This window comes from Calidris pugnax, unplaced genomic scaffold, assembly GCF_001431845.1.
Source record: "Calidris pugnax isolate Ruff unplaced genomic scaffold, ASM143184v1 scaffold118, whole genome shotgun sequence".
Lineage (NCBI taxonomy): Eukaryota > Metazoa > Chordata > Aves > Charadriiformes > Scolopacidae > Calidris > Calidris pugnax.
In genome coordinates, this window is record NW_015090855.1 from 273143 (window position 1) to 288504 (window position 15362).

Here is a 15362-nt window from a genome sequence, read left to right on the forward strand (position 1 = left end):
TTCTGGCCACTACCCGGAGGGGAATTATAAGGTGGCTCCGGGTTTGTGCCCCACTGCCGGTGCCCGCAGCGATGCCCGCTGCTTTCTGGGCCACCTTTCTGAGGTGCCCTCACCCTGGCCTCTGGCCTGCCGCTGCACTTCTGTGGGGCAGGGGGTGCCTGACTGCACATGCAGCTCTAGAGGCTGATCCAGAAAATGTGCCTTGGTGTATTTAACAGCAGGAGCGGGTCCAACTCCCTCTCCGGGGAGATACTGGCCTCTTTCGCTTTAAAATGTTTCTATATAAATACCCGGAACACCCTATCCTTGAGAAACAACCCCTCCCAGCTGCCATCACCACACGCAGGGCCGGGAGAAGCGAGGACGAAGCAGGGTAGCAGGCGAGAGCAGCACACACAGTGCTCCCCATCTTTGGGCAGCCCTGAGCTTCATGCCCTGCAGAGCCCCCAGAGCATCTCCAATGCTTCAATCCGCCCCAGGGCCATCACTGCTGGAGCTTGCCCACAGCTCCCTGGGCACCTGCCTGCTCTATGCCTGTGCCCTCCTCTGCCCATCCTCTCCCAAGGAATCTGAGACCTGGAAAACTCTCAGGACGGAGATTTCTTAATCGATTGTGCATGTTGGTGCTGTCAATGGGGAATCCAGGAGCCTCCATGTCCCAGGCAGCCTGAGATTTCAGGTAGTGCCTTGCAGACAAGCCCAGCAGGAAGAAAAGGGATTTTCCAACTGCCACCACAGCACTGTACTCTCTGCTTTTTTTTTTTTTGGAGGTGAAGCTGCTGCAACTTTGGTGTTGACTCATTTGGCCTCAGTCCAGCGGGGAGCGCGGAGGGTGCTGAGCACTGAGATTTTTCTCCTCTGCAGGGAGTGTGTGCTGGCATGTGTGGCTTAGCCAGGAGGAGGAAAATTAGGTGAGGGATGAGAGTGGCACTTCCCGGGGTTTTCACAGGTGCTGAGCAATGAATTGAACACCTAAAGGGAGAATGGGGTGCCTTTGCAAAGCAGCCCTGAGCTGCACGGCCATGGGCCCAGCCAGGCCGAGGAGTGAGCGTGGCCATGCTCAGCCTCCATGCCTGGAGGAACTGACTGCGGGGCCAAGCCCATCTGAAACACTCATTTTCCTGCATTTTCCTTCCTCCTCGGATGGCTTTCCTCCCACTGAGCCCCCCTCTGCTTTCACTGTGCCAAGGAGGAGATAGTTCGTTCCTGCCCTCCAGAGACATCAGACCCCAAGTGCCATCTCAAAGGCACAAGTCTAACGGAGCAAAACTGCTCCCAAACTGTCCTGTCTCCATGAGCCTCCGCTCCCAGCCCATGCTGCTGGGGTTCATTCAAATTAGTTTGGAAGCGCCCATGGCTGCCAGCAGCATCCAGAAGGCTCCTGATGGATCAGGGATGGGAAATGACCCAGCAGGTCTGTACCTCAGCTCCGTGCCCTGGAAGGGCTGTGCTGGCAATGGGGGCAGATGCCCAGCGTGCCCAACGCAGGGCCAGGAGAAGCATCAAGGGCAGGACTGGGTCTGAACTGGGCATAACCCCTTGACACCTCCCTTCACCCCTCTGTTTCCTCATCGGTTTTAACGCCTCTAACAGGGAAACACGCCCAGGTCAACAGAGGTTTCTCCCAGATGGTGGCAGTCCCCAGGCACACACCCATGGCCAAGCCATGGGCAGCACCTGGCTCTGCTTCCACCAGGGTGCCTGTGTGGTGACAAAGCCACCACCTCCATCCCTCCACCACCTACACCACTTAGTCTTTGAAGGCAGCAGGCGCCAGGCAGGGGAGCGGCCAGGGCTGTGGATTTGAAGCCCAATGTTTTCCCCTCCTGCCTCTTTGTCCCACCCTTCATTTACCGCTGCCACCTTTGCCCTGCTGGTACCAGGCTCTCTGCATGGGCTGGATCCCACCGGTGCCTTCTCTGCTCCTCCCTGCTGCAGCATCTTGACCCTGCTGCGCCCGCCGGTGCCTGGGCAGGACCTGATCCTGCTCACGAGCCATGGACCTGATCCTGCCCATGAGCCATGGTGACTGCACACAGGAGGCCTCACGACTTGCTGGATGGGACCCACAGCACAGCAAGGGGTTTTTCCATGGGGTGGTTGCTCTTTTATGCCTTCTGCCGGTCCCAGCAGTGTTTCCCTATGCATTAACCTCTCCCCCTGCCCGGCCTTACAGTCCGCAGACTGTAATTTTCCAAATTTTTCAGTCCACAGACTGAAATTTTCCAGATTTCCTTGGGGACCAGTGAATCCTCTTCCCAGGCTGGGCTGGTGCTTTTCACCAGAGGTGGTGGGGCAGACCTAGCCATCCCAATGGACGTGCTGGGACCTGCCTGGAAATGGTGGGCAGGCTGGGACACTGGAGATGAGGAGCAGCAGCAGCTTTTATCACGGGGCATCAAGGCTCTGGGGACAAAATGACAAGCTTCCCCTGGGAGCAGAGGGGGAGAGAAGGGGCCGAGCAGGTTGGGAGGAGCCGGGCTCTGCAGCCTCCGTGAGCGGCGCTGGGCCATAAACGCGGCGCGGTGGCTGTCGTTTATGTGTCAGCAAACACATGGAGTGGGCTCGACTATTGATTCTGACTGCATAAAAGAGTGTTGTGGCACTTGTTAAGGTTTGCGCAGGTTTTACAGCTCTTGTTCTGAGAAGTGCCCATGTATTTGGTTTTGCTCCTTCCTTCAGGTCTATCTGTTGACATTGGCTCTCTTAACCAGAGCGTTGGGCCATGCCAGGAAGCTGAGTGTACGGCTCTCCCTGTGTTTCCCACTTTCCCAGGAGTTATTGCCTATAAAACCTCGCACACGCCCATGGCCAGGACAGGTTTCTGGTGCAGATGCAGGTGAAAGGTGCCCACTGGTCCCACGTTAGGTGGGTTCGGGTGCCCCACGCTTGGTGGCAGGAGCTGAGCCACCCATCCTGATGGATGAGTTTGAGGGTGGATGGGCAAAGCCGTGGGTAGGGTGCTGCCCTGGGCAGCCTGGGGCAGGATGAGCAAGGGGAGAGATCTGCAGGGCTGCGATGGAAAGCTGGGTGTCAAACCAGCTTGAATGTCCAGAGAGGGAGAAGGTGTCAGAGCTCCCAAAACATCATCCCAAAGGAGATCGTGGTGACGCATGGCAGGATGCACATGGTGTCACTGATTCCCCATCTCCAATCCTCTTCCTAGTGGAAGATGCCAGCACCAGCTGAGTCCGCAGGAGCACCTTGGTGGTGGGAGCTCGAAGGGCTTGAGTCCATGGTGATGGTCCCCATCTGCCTTTCAGCACTGGAGCTCCTGGTACCGCAGGGCCACAGCCAGACTCCCTCCAATGGTTGGAGCATTTTGGGATAGACAGTGTGGTTCAGCCGGGCAGACCCTGGTGTTTTAGAGCCAGGATCCATCCCATCTGCTGGTGCTTTTCCATGAGCTGCTCACTCTGCACGGAGCTGCTCCTCTCGCATGTTCAGTGCATTATCCAGAGCACACCATTATTTTCTGAGCCATGTGTTTCCTGAAGGGATTTGCTGGGCAATTTCTGTTGATGCCCAGGCTGAAGCTTAGACAGGAGCCGTTCCTGGGAGTGATTTCTTCTGGGACCTGGCTTAGCTCAGAGGCCCTGGTGGGAATGTGGTGTCTGTGCCCAGCGCAGGCGAGCAGAGCTGTCAGCCCTGGCTCCGCGATACAGCCACTACCTTGAAATTTGCCTTCCATGAAAATTCTGCAACATTTGCCTTTTTCGAAAACATTTCTGCCTGGAACTTTGTTTGCTTGAATATTTGAGGAAAGCAAATAGAGAAGGGGCCTGAACACAAACAGTTAGGGACTGTTTTTTTGCAGTCTTTGCCCCGTTCTAACCCCAGCCCTGCCTGCAGCGACACTTGCAGGTGTCCCCCCTGCCTGCCATACCCCTTGGCTCTGCCCTGCCCTCCGCTGCTGGCCCTGCTCCCGCTCCAAATATTGCTGTGTTTACATGAAAACTGCCTAGAACTTGCTGTCTGCAGCACCACCGCCACCTCTAAAATCACTTTTTTAATGCTGTTGAAGGAGTGTGAGCAGAAGAACAACCCACCATGTCTGACTCGCAGACCTACACCTGCCCCTCGGTGCCCAAAATAGCTCTTGGATACTCCTCAAACCTTCCCCAGCCCCATTGCTGCTCGCCTGCCGGGGCTGGAGCTTGCTGCTCCCTGATAGCAGCCTTCCCTGCTCACTCCCCCGTATAAAAATACCATCAGGTTCTCAAGCGAGGCCGAAGATGAGGGTGTGCTGCCGGCCCGATAAGCGGCTGGGGTGAGGCGGCTGCCCCGGCGTGGCCGAGTCATGGAGCCACCCCACAACACTGAGCAGCATCCCTGCATCCCCCGCTCCAGGGGCAGCATCCCCAGTTCTTCCCCAAGGAAAAACACCGCCAGGCACCAGCAAACAGCGCTCAGGACCAGGCCACGGTGGCTAAAGCAGTGATTGTCCCTTTTCATCCCATCTTTTAATCCCATCCCTTTTTCATCCCAGGACCAGTGCTTGGTCCTTGACGCAGCAAGACCCTGCTTGGCTGTTTCTTGCCCCTGGTAAGTTCTGACCCGGCCACCCCCAACAACGGGTGAGGATGATCCTAACACCCACCCATCCCTGACAGCCCCCAGGCCACGGACACAGAGCACAAGGAGCAAACAGGGGAATTAAACAACAGCTGACATGAGAAATCACGGGGGAAAAGCTCAGTTGGATCATGCCAAGGGGAAAGCTATAAAAAATTAGATCCATTTAGTGATGAAAAATCATCACTTGGCAGTAAAAAAATAAAAATATTTAGAAATCCTGCCGCCTTTTATGTTCTTCAGCTGAAACTATTCACCACATCTGACCAAAAAAGCCTGAGCAGCTCTGACGTCTTGCATTTTTCAGCGAATTTCCAAAGCTGCTTTGTGGGGCTGGCCCCGATCATGCGCCAGTCCCTGCTGTAACCACCAGCCCCAGGGATCCCCAGCTCCCAGAGCTGCTCCCAGAGTCCAAAGGAGTGCTGCTGCCTGCGCTGGGATTGAGGGTGGTTGCCCAGAAGCTATAAAAAATTAGATCCATTTAGTGATGAAAAATCATCACTTGGCAGTAAAAAAATAAAAATATTTAGAAATCCTGCCGCCTTTTATGTTCTTCAGCTGAAACTATTCACCACATCTGACCAAAAAAGCCTGAGCAGCTCTGACGTCTTGCATTTTTCAGCGAATTTCCAAAGCTGCTTTGTGGGGCTGGCCCCGATCATGCGCCAGTCCCTGCTGTAACCACCAGCCCCAGGGATCCCCAGCTCCCAGAGCTGCTCCCAGAGTCCAAAGGAGTGCTGCTGCCTGCGCTGGGATTGAGGGTGGTTGCCCACATTGTGCCCAAGTCTCATTAGGAGGATGAAGGTGAAGCCGGGGGCTCATCCCCTCCTGGCTGCCCGGGAGGGGACCGTCCCCTTGTCCCCTTTCCATCCCCTATCCTCTCACACACCCGTTTGCAGCCACCAGCAATGTCCAGAGGAACCCTTTCCAGCTCACAGCCCATCCTCAATGGGAGCTGGTGAGGATGCCCCCAGCCCCATGGCACTCCAGAAGCTGGGGCATCACACTCTTCTCGCCCAGGGACCCACGCAGGGTGTTGGGGACAGGACACCTCTGTCACCACCCAGCAGGGTGTCCCCCAGGTCCTTTACACAAGGCACAGGTCTGATGGGAGGGAAACAAGTCCTCCCAAGGTGCAGTTTAGAGGGAATGCCAGGGTCACCAGTGGGGGTGGGTGGGGAGGGTTGCAGTAGCTGCAGCTGGGGGACACCCCACTCTCTGCCACAGCCACCACTGCAAAGAGAGGGCTGGACCCACTCACCGTCCTGAGGCCGAGTGCTGGCACCCAGCTTTCCCCTTGGAATATAGCCCTGGATTCCAATGGATGCTGAAATGCTGAAGCCTCTGACACAGGTAGGGAGGTGGAAAAATGAGAAAATCTTTCCATCAGTCAAGGGAAACTGAAAATCACTGTATGACCCCCCAAGGCTGAAGGCTCATCTGGTGGAACCTGATGTGCACCCACTGGCTGAGTGCCGGCAATGCCAGTGTGATGCCAGCTGGGGTGACCCGTCCTGCCAGGGGCTGGGAGCCAGCTGGCCACGAGGACAGCACTGCTGGGCACAGCTGGGGCTCAGCACCGACACCCCTACGTATGGAACCCGATGTGCACCCACCGGCTGAGTGCCAGCAATGCCAGTGTGATGCCAGCTGGGGTGACCCGTCCTGCCAGGGGCTGGGAGCCAGCTGGCCACGAGGACAGCACTGCTGGGCACAGCTGGGGCTCAGCACCGACACCCCTACGTGGAGCACCCCCATTGCTTGGCAAGGGAATAAACTTCCCAGTGACTTTGGGAAGGGTTTGGCCACCACTTTGCCATCTGCCCCATGGCACATCCCAGCTGCGGTGTCCAGCCCATCCCCATCCCATCCCCATCCCATCCCCACGGCGCTGCAGACTCCTGGGGAAGGCAGGCGCTGCCCAGTCCCCCATCCCCGCCAGCCCTTCCTCGCCTCTATTTGGATAACTTTTTCACCCGTTTTATTTATGAGGACTCCCCTCCTTCTGCCAACACGCCGAGTTTCCTCTCGCTTTGCTCTGGGAGGCCCGTCTCGCTTTTTTATTCTTCTGATTTTTCTCTCTCCCCCTCGCACGGCCCCACGCTCGGCAGCCCGGCCCCGCGGCAGGTTGGCCAGAGAGAGCCTTTGTTTGGCCACGGGAGCAGATGGGGAGAGCGGCCGCAGGTGGGATGTGCAGCGGTTCCTCCCCAGCCTCCCCCTGGTGCCCGGCTCTGCCTGACCCTGCCCCGGCTCGGCTCATGGCTCTGGCACCGACCCTCAAGCTGGAAAATCAGGAGAAAATCAGGATTTACCAAAAAAAATCAGGAGAAAATGAACAGTGGCAATGCTTGCCTGGCTGTGTGTAAGGTCACCGATGTGCCTGGGCTGGCAAGAGGCTGCTCACATTAGAGCCAGCTGCAAGTGGGCAGAATAACTTAATTTAAGTGGTTGAAGAGCGTGTTCAGCTCCTTGTGTTGCATCTGTCAGGCAAAGCCTGTTGCTCACTGCAGAAATGAGGCTGGCTTTGCACCCTGGGGCAAAGCAGGACACAGGCACCCTGGATTTGGGGACACCTGACCACCCTGCCCTGCCGTGTCTCCCAGACTGATGGGATCACCGCTTGAGCCTCCCCTTCTCCTGCAGATGAGGCACAACTCAGTCCCTGAGGGATGGGTGGGTTGGAAGACATCTCCCCACCAGCATCAGAGACTCATGTGGGGCTTCAGCCTGGGCTCAGCACCCGCTTCTGCTGGGCCACAGAGGTGCCCTCGCCCCAGGACCCGACCCTCTGTACATCTCAGAGGGCTCAAGCCTTTGTTCTACCCGCTCACGAGCAGCCTCCATCGCGCGGCTCCTTGCACGTTGTCCGAGCAGCACCAGCTGGACACAAAACCACAACCTGCACCGAACAGACCAAAAACTCAGCATTTTTCTGAGTCTGGCTTTACAGGAGGCCCCGTCCCACTGCTGGCTCCTGCAGCTCAGAGCTCCAGGTGATGGAAGCTCCTCCAGAGCCCTGGCTGCTGCGAGCCTGGGACGTACAAACAAGCAACCCAGTAAAAATGGGTGAAAATCAGCATTTCGTAAATGATTCCCTGTAGCTCCCTGCTCCGGCACAGCCCAGTGATGCTATTGCAGCTCCTATGCAATTCCTGTATGATTCCATTGCAATGGGTCATGGACCCACCAAAATGCTGATGAGCCCCACATCTGGCCACAGCTCACCATGGGGCCACCAGAGCCAAAAATTGAGTGATCTGGAGAGTACTGAAGTGCTGGGGGCTGGGGCAATGAGGCACGAGGCCTCGCTGCAGAGGGGATGCCCAGCACAGGGAGGGGTTAGGGCTGGAGGTGGTACCCATGGGAGGCTGCAGGCCTGGAGGAAGAGAAGCCACCACCCCGAATGGGGTCATGAGCAAAGCAGGAGGAGGTGGCCTGGGAACCCCCTGGGGCCTGGCTGCAGCACACGCGATGGCTGGTGGGGCTGGGTGTGCTCGTGGGTGGGGTGTGGTAAAGGATAAGAGGAGCAGGATGTGAAAAATACAGGAAGGAGAGGCAAGGTAGCATGGTGGAGAGCTGTGGGACATGATGGAGAGCTGTGGGACATGATGGAGAGCCAGAGGGAGTGATGGAGAACCAGGAGAAGTGATGAAGAGCTGCAGGGTGTGACGGAGAGCCAGAAGTGATGGATAGCCTGGGAACGTGATGGAGAGCCAGGAGAAGTGATGGAGAGCCATGGAGAGTGGTGGAGAGCCATGGGGGTGTGCTGGAGAACCTTGTAACTGTGAGACCTCATCTGCTGGGGCCTCACCCCACACCCTGGCCGTGCCCAGGGAACTGAGGTTCCCAGATCACACAGGACTGAACCAGCCCGTGCAGGCAAGGGGCAGCAGGGACACAGTTGGACCCATCCCAAGGGTAACATCGGGCTGATGGCAGCCTGGGCCAGGGGACCTGTCCCCTGATGCCCATGTGCGTTTGTTGGCATTGGCATCCAGCACAGCCAAGGAGAGCTGTGGTGCGGGGCTGCCCCAGGCTGGTATGCTCTGTGCCACCCATGGGGCACAGGTACAAGCCTGGTGGGCACATCCCTGCAGATGGGGTGCCCCGGGGCAGTGATGTGCCACCTGATGCCCTGCACCACAGAGGCTGGAGGATGCTGCTCATCCAGGCACTCCACTCCTTGCTGGGAAACCTGCCTGGCACTAACACCAGCCCGGCCCTTGGGGAGAGCGGCGGCGCTGGCAGAGCCGTGCCCGCTCCCACAGCCCGGGCACGCCACCGGCCACCCCCAGCCTGTGCCTCGGGGCTGCGTGTCCTACAGCACCACCTCACCTCCTTCCTAAACTCCTTCCACTTCTGCTGCCAACCCTGCAGCAGCCCCTCCGCCAGCTGGTCGGACCTCGGCCACGTGCCTCCTTCTTCCAGCCAAGCAGAGTGAAAGAGAGAAAACCCATCTATATGTATCTATAGCACATATAAATAATCGGGGACCCTTTTCCTGCCTCCATCTCCTGCCCTTTGCAGGTGGCCTGAGCCGGCGGGGGGCCGGGCAGCACGGTGGGGCCGGGGATGTGGGGCTGGGGGCTCTGCCCGCTCCCAGCCCCGCTCCCCGCGAGCGACGGCGGGGCGGCAGCGCGGGCGATGGGAACGCTGTACTCACCATATGGAGCCTCCATCTTAGCGCTTAGCTGGGTGCTTACATTGACCATGTCTCGCCGGCTACTGCTATGGGGACTTGGGGCGAAAACCAGCGGAAGTGGAGGAATAAAAAGAAATCTAAATAAATAAATAAAAAATGTCTTTCACTAAGGAACTAGGTGAAGGCAGGAGGGAGCGCGAGAGGCAGGGCGAGGAAACCTGCCTCTCCTGTTATCTTATTGATTCGCTTAATCAGGGCTAATGTGGGTGGAGATGTTAAATAGTAACCAAGCTCTTATGGAAACCAATCTGCAAGGTGCCGTTGCTGTAGCTATAGTAACTGCTGCCAAGCTAGAAACTCAAACATGGCTTTTACTGGACTCTTTTGGGGCTCCTGTCTCCACCCGGTGTCAAGGCCGGGGCAGCCACCGGGCTGGGGTTCACCCCCGGCCATGGGGGGGACGGGGTGGCTGGATCCGTCTCCGCAGCGCCCCAGGTCCTGCTGGTTTTTGTGCCGTCGCCCACCCGCGATGAGAAAACCTGGGCTGAGCCCACCTGTGGGCAAGGGGACGACTCTGCCGGTGGGCAAGGGGCCGTGGGATGAACCATGGGGGCTGGCACGGGCAGAGCAGAGCCCGGCTGAGGCACAAGGGGTGAAACACCCTGGCCATGGGTCAGAGCTTGTCCCCTGGGTGCAAAATCGGAGGGTGACGTGGGGATGGGGAGCCACAGGGATGCTGCGGTGGGATGCAGGGTGGTGCCCCGAGCAGGGGGCTGGGGGACAGGGTATTTGCAGCTCCTTCCTGTCTCCTTCTGCTCCCCACATTGGGGGGAGCCACAAGGCACCACAGCTGCTCATGGACATCTCTGCTCCCTCCCGGATGGCAGCACCCAGGTGAGGTGCTGGGCACCTCGTGGTCCAGGGTTTGCAGATGCTGTCCCCCACCTTGAGGCAGAGCCCCTGTGCCGCTTGGTGGCTCCGTGGCAGGAGCAGCCCCTGCTCCTGGGGGGCTACGGGGAGGGAAGCAGGGCCATGTGTTGCTGAGATGATGCCAAATCTGTGAGGGATTCAGAGCTGGAGCAGAAAAAGTGATCGTCTGGCAGCGCAGGACCTCCTGTATGTCTTGGGAAAGAGCTGGGCTGGAGAAGGCACTGAGAGGTCCCTGCCAGTCCCAGGAACCCCCCAGCACCCCAGTTATTGAAACCCTGCAGCCCCAAGGGGACAAAATTAGGGATATCTGCTCCTCTGGGTGGGAAGGCACATCCCAAGGGAGCGTACAGTGGGAAGGGGTGATTGGGGAGGGGGCTGCCGGGATGCAGTGGGATGCGGTGGGATGCGGCGCAGGAATTAGCAGCTGGGGACTCAGACCCAAGGCCTGGGAATGGGGGGACCCCTGAGTTTGCTGAGTGCTGAGAGGTCCTGGAGAGGGAGGGGATGCAGATAACAGGGTCCTCAGTAGCACTGGGGGTGAGGCAGGGCAGTGGGGTGGCGTGGGTCAGCCTTGGGGGGACAGGGAGCTCGTGGCTCTCCAGCATCATCATCACCAGGTGTCCCAGCAGTGCTGGCTTCTCCCACACGATGGAGCAAAGCACCCAGGCATCTCCTGTGGCCATGGCCCGTGGTGTCACTGAGGGTTTCTGCTGTTTACCCCCAAATCCAGAGCAAAGACACCAGCTCGGTGTTACCCCAAGGCGCCAGGCTGTGAGTAAGGGAGGACCAACACGAGCTTGGGGGTCTCCAGGCTGCTTTATTGGGGGGCTCAGAGCCAGGAGCCCTGTGGCCAGACGGACTGCTATGGAGCAGGGGACACACTCGGAGCTCCCCTCTGGTCCTCCTGCCGCTCACCAAGAGGGGAACATCTTGGTATTCACTTACACCAGCCTGTGTCTTAGCACGGGTGGGGGGCAGTGGGGAAAGCCCCCCAAGCCCACAGAGCAGGGACCACGCCAGCCAGCCCTGCTCCCTCCATGCACCCCCAAACCATCCCTATTTCATTAAATAGGGACCTGAACCATCCCTATCCCCCCCCCCACAAAGTGGGAAGCAGCCGGACAATGCGAGAGGTGTGTTAAAAAAGCAGTTTCCTACATGGCACTAGGGATGAAGCAGGTGGGACAGCCGGGCTGCCGGGGGGTGTCAGTGTTATAAATAAATCTGGTTCACCCCGTTCCCACTCCCGGGGGCTTCCTCGCAGGGCAGCAGCCCTAGAACCAGCTGACTTGGTTGGATTTGAGTCCAGTGAAGCACATGTTGTTGGAGCAGCCCCCGCCGTAGGTGGGGGGGCAGGCTGAGCACGGCCGCCCCACCTTGTATGGCGCTTCTCCCAGCCAGTTGCCCCTAAAAAGAGAGGAGGGCATCACCTCCGAGCCCCATCGCCTCACCGCTGGCACCGGAGCGAGGAGGAGGAAGGCACGGGGAAGGGGGCATGCTTCCTGCAACTTACTTGAACTTCAAGTTCATCACTTACTTGATGGCGTAGTTGCAGACGAGGAGGACGGCGTGCCGCCACGTGCTGCCCCACACCTGGACGTTGGCACAGGTGCTGAGGGCACAGCCCAGGCGGCTAGAGGATGCCCACACCATCTGCAGCAGGACAGAGAACAGTTGGTGACTGCCCCCCCAGGGGTCCCACGGCCACTCACCCTGGGACCCCAGCACAGGGCTCCGTCCCACCGGGGGATGGCATCCCGCCTGCCCCGGGTTTCTGGGGCTGGGTGCTGTGCCCATCACGGGCAGTGCTTTGTCACCAGAGGGTGATTTCTCGCTGTCCATCTTCTGCCCGCAGCCTGTGCTGCCCTGCAAGGGGCTGCCTTGCCAAGCTCACTTAAATGAGCAGCAGAGTCTGGGTCACTTCTCCGTTTTACTCACGTTAGTTCCTTAAACCTCACCGGTAGCTTACTCTGGACACAGGGAGGTGAAGCAGAAGCTCCTCCAAATTAGCTCCTAAACCTCACCGGTAGCTTACCCTGGACACAGGGAGGTGAAGCAGAAGCTCCTCCTAAAGCTTCTCCAGGCTGAATTTCTTCCTTAAAAGAATGTATCATCTTGCCTATTGGCAACCCGGAGCATCCCTGAGCATCCCCATGGATGAGCTACACAAGGATGCAGTAGCTCAGGTAAAGGTTGGAGCTATGCAGAGGAGGTAATTAGGGACTGGCACAGCTTTATCACTGAGCAGGGGAGCAGAGGAAGATTTTCCACCTTGTGCCAGCCAGGCAGCCAGTGAATGTGCCAGGGGACAAAGGGGCTGCATTCCCAGGGAACCAGACATGGCTGGGTGCTATAAAGCCACTCCGTGACAGAGGAGAGGATTGATGCTCAGCAAAACCACAAAGGCAGATTTTTTTCTCTCCACCTTTGAGGTGCCAGTGGGGTAATAAAGAGAAAAAAAAAAAAAAGCCAAAGCAGGGAAAAAAGCTTAGAAAAAATGAAAACCTCCCAGCCAACTGGCCAGAAGGTCCCAGCACACTTGAGTGGGGTGTAAGCCCCTGGGACCTCCATGCAAGAAGTCCAGTTCACACAGGGGACCAGGGTGGGAGGGCATCGCTGGTGGTTGCCTGCACCCCTCTGGCAGGCACGCTGCCTGCTGCCAGCCCCCCTGCCTGATCTGGAGCCAGCAGCTGCCAGGATTTGATCCCAGATTCCAGCTGCTGCTTGGAGAAGGGGTGCTCCCTGCACGGGGTGGGGGCTGCAGCAGCCTGAGAAACTCTGAGCTGCCCCTGGGTTTGCAGGCAGGTCCTGGGGGGGCTGCGGGGGGCTTTGGTGCTCACCTGGGTGTAGTGGCTGCAGACAGAGCCGCTGCATTTGGAGGGGCAGCGGGGGTTGCACTCGCGGGGGTGGGGGAAGGAGTAGTGCTGCTTCTCCTGGTGCCACGATTTCACCATGTCCAGGACAGAGTGGTACCTGCAAAAGGTGCCCTGCGTAAGGTGGATCATCTTCCTGGCTGAGGAAGAGGAGGGGGGAGGAAGGCTCCACATAGAGGGAATGGGGAAAAGAAAGGGGATGGAGCAGGGTCAACGATGTCTTTGCACAAAGTCCACTCTGCCCCAGGCCAGAAGACCTGGTCCTCTCTGGAGGCACCTGAGCACTCTGCTGCATGGTGGAGATCCAGGACCCACATCCCCCTGGTCTGTGTGCCCAGCAGAGAGGGAATTAATGCCACGGTCCCCAAATGAGCAGCAGGCACCTCTAGTTTCCCACGTTTACCCTGCTGCAAGAGCTGGACCCTCCTCTCCCCCCTTGGGGGGGCTTGATGTGCCTCTTGATTGCATCTGAGTCCTCTGCAACCCCAGCTCAGAACCTCTCTAGTCCTCAACCAAGGAGGTGCTGCTGCTCCTCCTCCAGCATCGTGGGGTGCAGGGGCTCCCCAGGAGCACTCACCTGCCCGAGTGGATGGAGAGGTTCTGCCCCACGTATTTCATCAGCTGGGGGGGCCCGTGGTCCCACAGGCAGCGTGCAGCCCACGCCTCCGCCGCCCTGGCCAGCCGCTCGTCCCACACCTGGCCAGGAGGAAAGGAGAAGGGCAGGCAGGGATTTCGGGTGCTCAGAGGAGAGGAGAAACCCTCTGCCTTGGGCTCAGGGGGCATTTCTCAACACCCATGGGTGTCCAAAAACTATGACTCGACATCAGGCTGGGAAAAGCCTGCAGGAAGCAGGGCAGCGTGTCCAGGAGCAATGAACCACCCCAGCTGCCCACCCCAGCTCCAGGGCACAGAGAGTGCCCACTGCCCAGGCAGAGAACAGATGCCCTGAAGCAGTGCCAGCCCTGTGTGGGTGATTCCCTCTGGGAATGAGCTCTTTTGGCAGAAGGTGGAGTGGAATCCAGGGATGAAACCCTGCAGCCCTGTGCCACCACTGCAGCTCACAGCCATCTCCAGCCTTTCACCGCAGCCCTGGCCACGGACTGAGCAGTGAGGACAGCTGGCTCCTTCATGCTTTATTTAAAGGTTCCTCACCCATCCTGAACTGCTTTGGGGAGATGCCTGAGAGAGTTATTTTGGAAGGCAGGAATTCAGACCAAGCAAGAAGCGGCACAGGATGCTCCTGGGCATGTCTGACCTGCTGTGGTACCCAACAAGCCAGGCTGATGCCAGTGTCTCCCAAACCAGCATCCAGGGATCACCCAGCCACTCCATCGGAGCTCTGGTCCCCTCCCTGGGAGCAGAGCAGCATGTGGCACCTCCTGCACCACTCTGCCAGCTGAAATCCTTCCTCTTGGTGGCTCCCCGTCTCTCCTCCCTTTGGGGCTGGAGCTTGGGAGCTCCAAGCAGGGTGGTGACAACATGGGGAAACCTCTGCCCAGGGTGGCCCTCATCTGGAGGAGGTGCCTGACCCAGTGAGGCTGCTCAGTCCCTCTCCATCTCACTCCTGGATGTTTCTTTTCCCAGGGGCTGGCATCCCTGGGCACACTCCTGCACCAGCTCCCAAAGGACTCTGGAGCTTGGGATGGGGCCATCCCGCCTGGCTGAACTTAAGGGAAATGCTCCCACCTGCATTTTGGGTTGGGACCTGAGCTTTTCATGCTTGTAACCACCTCTCTTCCCCTAATGCTACCTCTGCAGCTCGGCTGGATGGATCCTGCCATCTCACAGCCAGCAAGCTCTCAACAAGCACAGGACCAGGGGTGGCACCAGGTGGAAACATCACCCCATTGGGACTCCAAGCCTTGTGTGTAGAGGCTGAAGGGTCTGCCCTGCACCAGGGATGCAAAATGTCCCGTGGGAGAGGTGTCTATCTGCCAACCCAGGGCAGTACCCTGACATCCCCATGTGTGGGTGCCCTGTCCCCCCTAGGGTGGGTGCCCACATCACGGGCGATCCCCTCAACCCCACGGCAGCAGCCAAGAGCTGTGGATCCCCAAACACCTTGCCGGAGTCCGACTCACCATATACTCCATGTTGGCGGCGGGGGGGGACACCTGTGACCGCACTTGGTTGTGGTAGTCCAAAATGACACTCATGTCACGGGGGGAGAGGTATCGCTTCCGACGGCTCCGGGGGACCCCCGCGCCCCACAGCAGGCCCTCAGGTCTACCCCCGGGGGGGGACAGGAGCTCGGTGGCGTTGGGCAGCAGGAAGGAGCTGGACTGCTGTGTGGTCCAGAAGCCCAAGGCGGTGAGGTACAGGGGCAAGTGGAGCACGGCCAT

General features: G+C 58.6%; 2 protein-coding genes across 3 annotated transcripts in view; both read right to left on the reverse strand.

Moving 5' to 3' along the window:
* The window catches only part of HNF4A (hepatocyte nuclear factor 4, alpha), a 39254-nt gene extending 29867 nt beyond the window's left edge, over positions 1-9387 (reverse strand). The window contains exon 1 of one of the 2 annotated variants that reach the window (XM_014943644.1): positions 9239-9387. In XM_014943644.1, the coding sequence (XP_014799130.1) occupies positions 9239-9287 (49 nt within the window). In that variant the 5' untranslated portion in view covers positions 9288-9387. The remainder of the gene's footprint in view (positions 1-9238) is intronic. The other variant, XM_014943645.1, reaches the window with a different exon arrangement.
* Positions 9388-11421: 2034 nt separating this feature from the next.
* R3HDML (R3H domain containing-like) lies at positions 11422-15362 on the reverse strand. Its single transcript, XM_014943700.1, has 5 exons — positions 15102-15362; positions 13598-13716; positions 12988-13120; positions 11685-11800; positions 11422-11554 (listed from the first exon to the last, which is right to left on the reverse strand). The coding sequence occupies exons 1-5, from the start codon at positions 15360-15362 to the stop codon at positions 11422-11424; spliced, it is 762 nt and encodes a 253-aa protein (XP_014799186.1).

Coding starts and splice junctions, on each gene's coding strand:
- R3HDML (XM_014943700.1), bottom strand. CDS start 15,362: ATGGCCGTGCTCCACTTGCCCCTGTACCTCACCGCCTTGGGCTTCTGG. Junction 13,717..15,101: donor CCGCCAACATGGAGTATATG/GTGAGTCGGACT, acceptor CCTCCTGGCCAG/GTGTGGGACGAGCGGCTGGC. Junction 11,555..11,684: donor GTCTGCAACTACGCCATCAA/GTAAGTGATGAA, acceptor CTCTCTTTTTAG/GGGCAACTGGCTGGGAGAAG.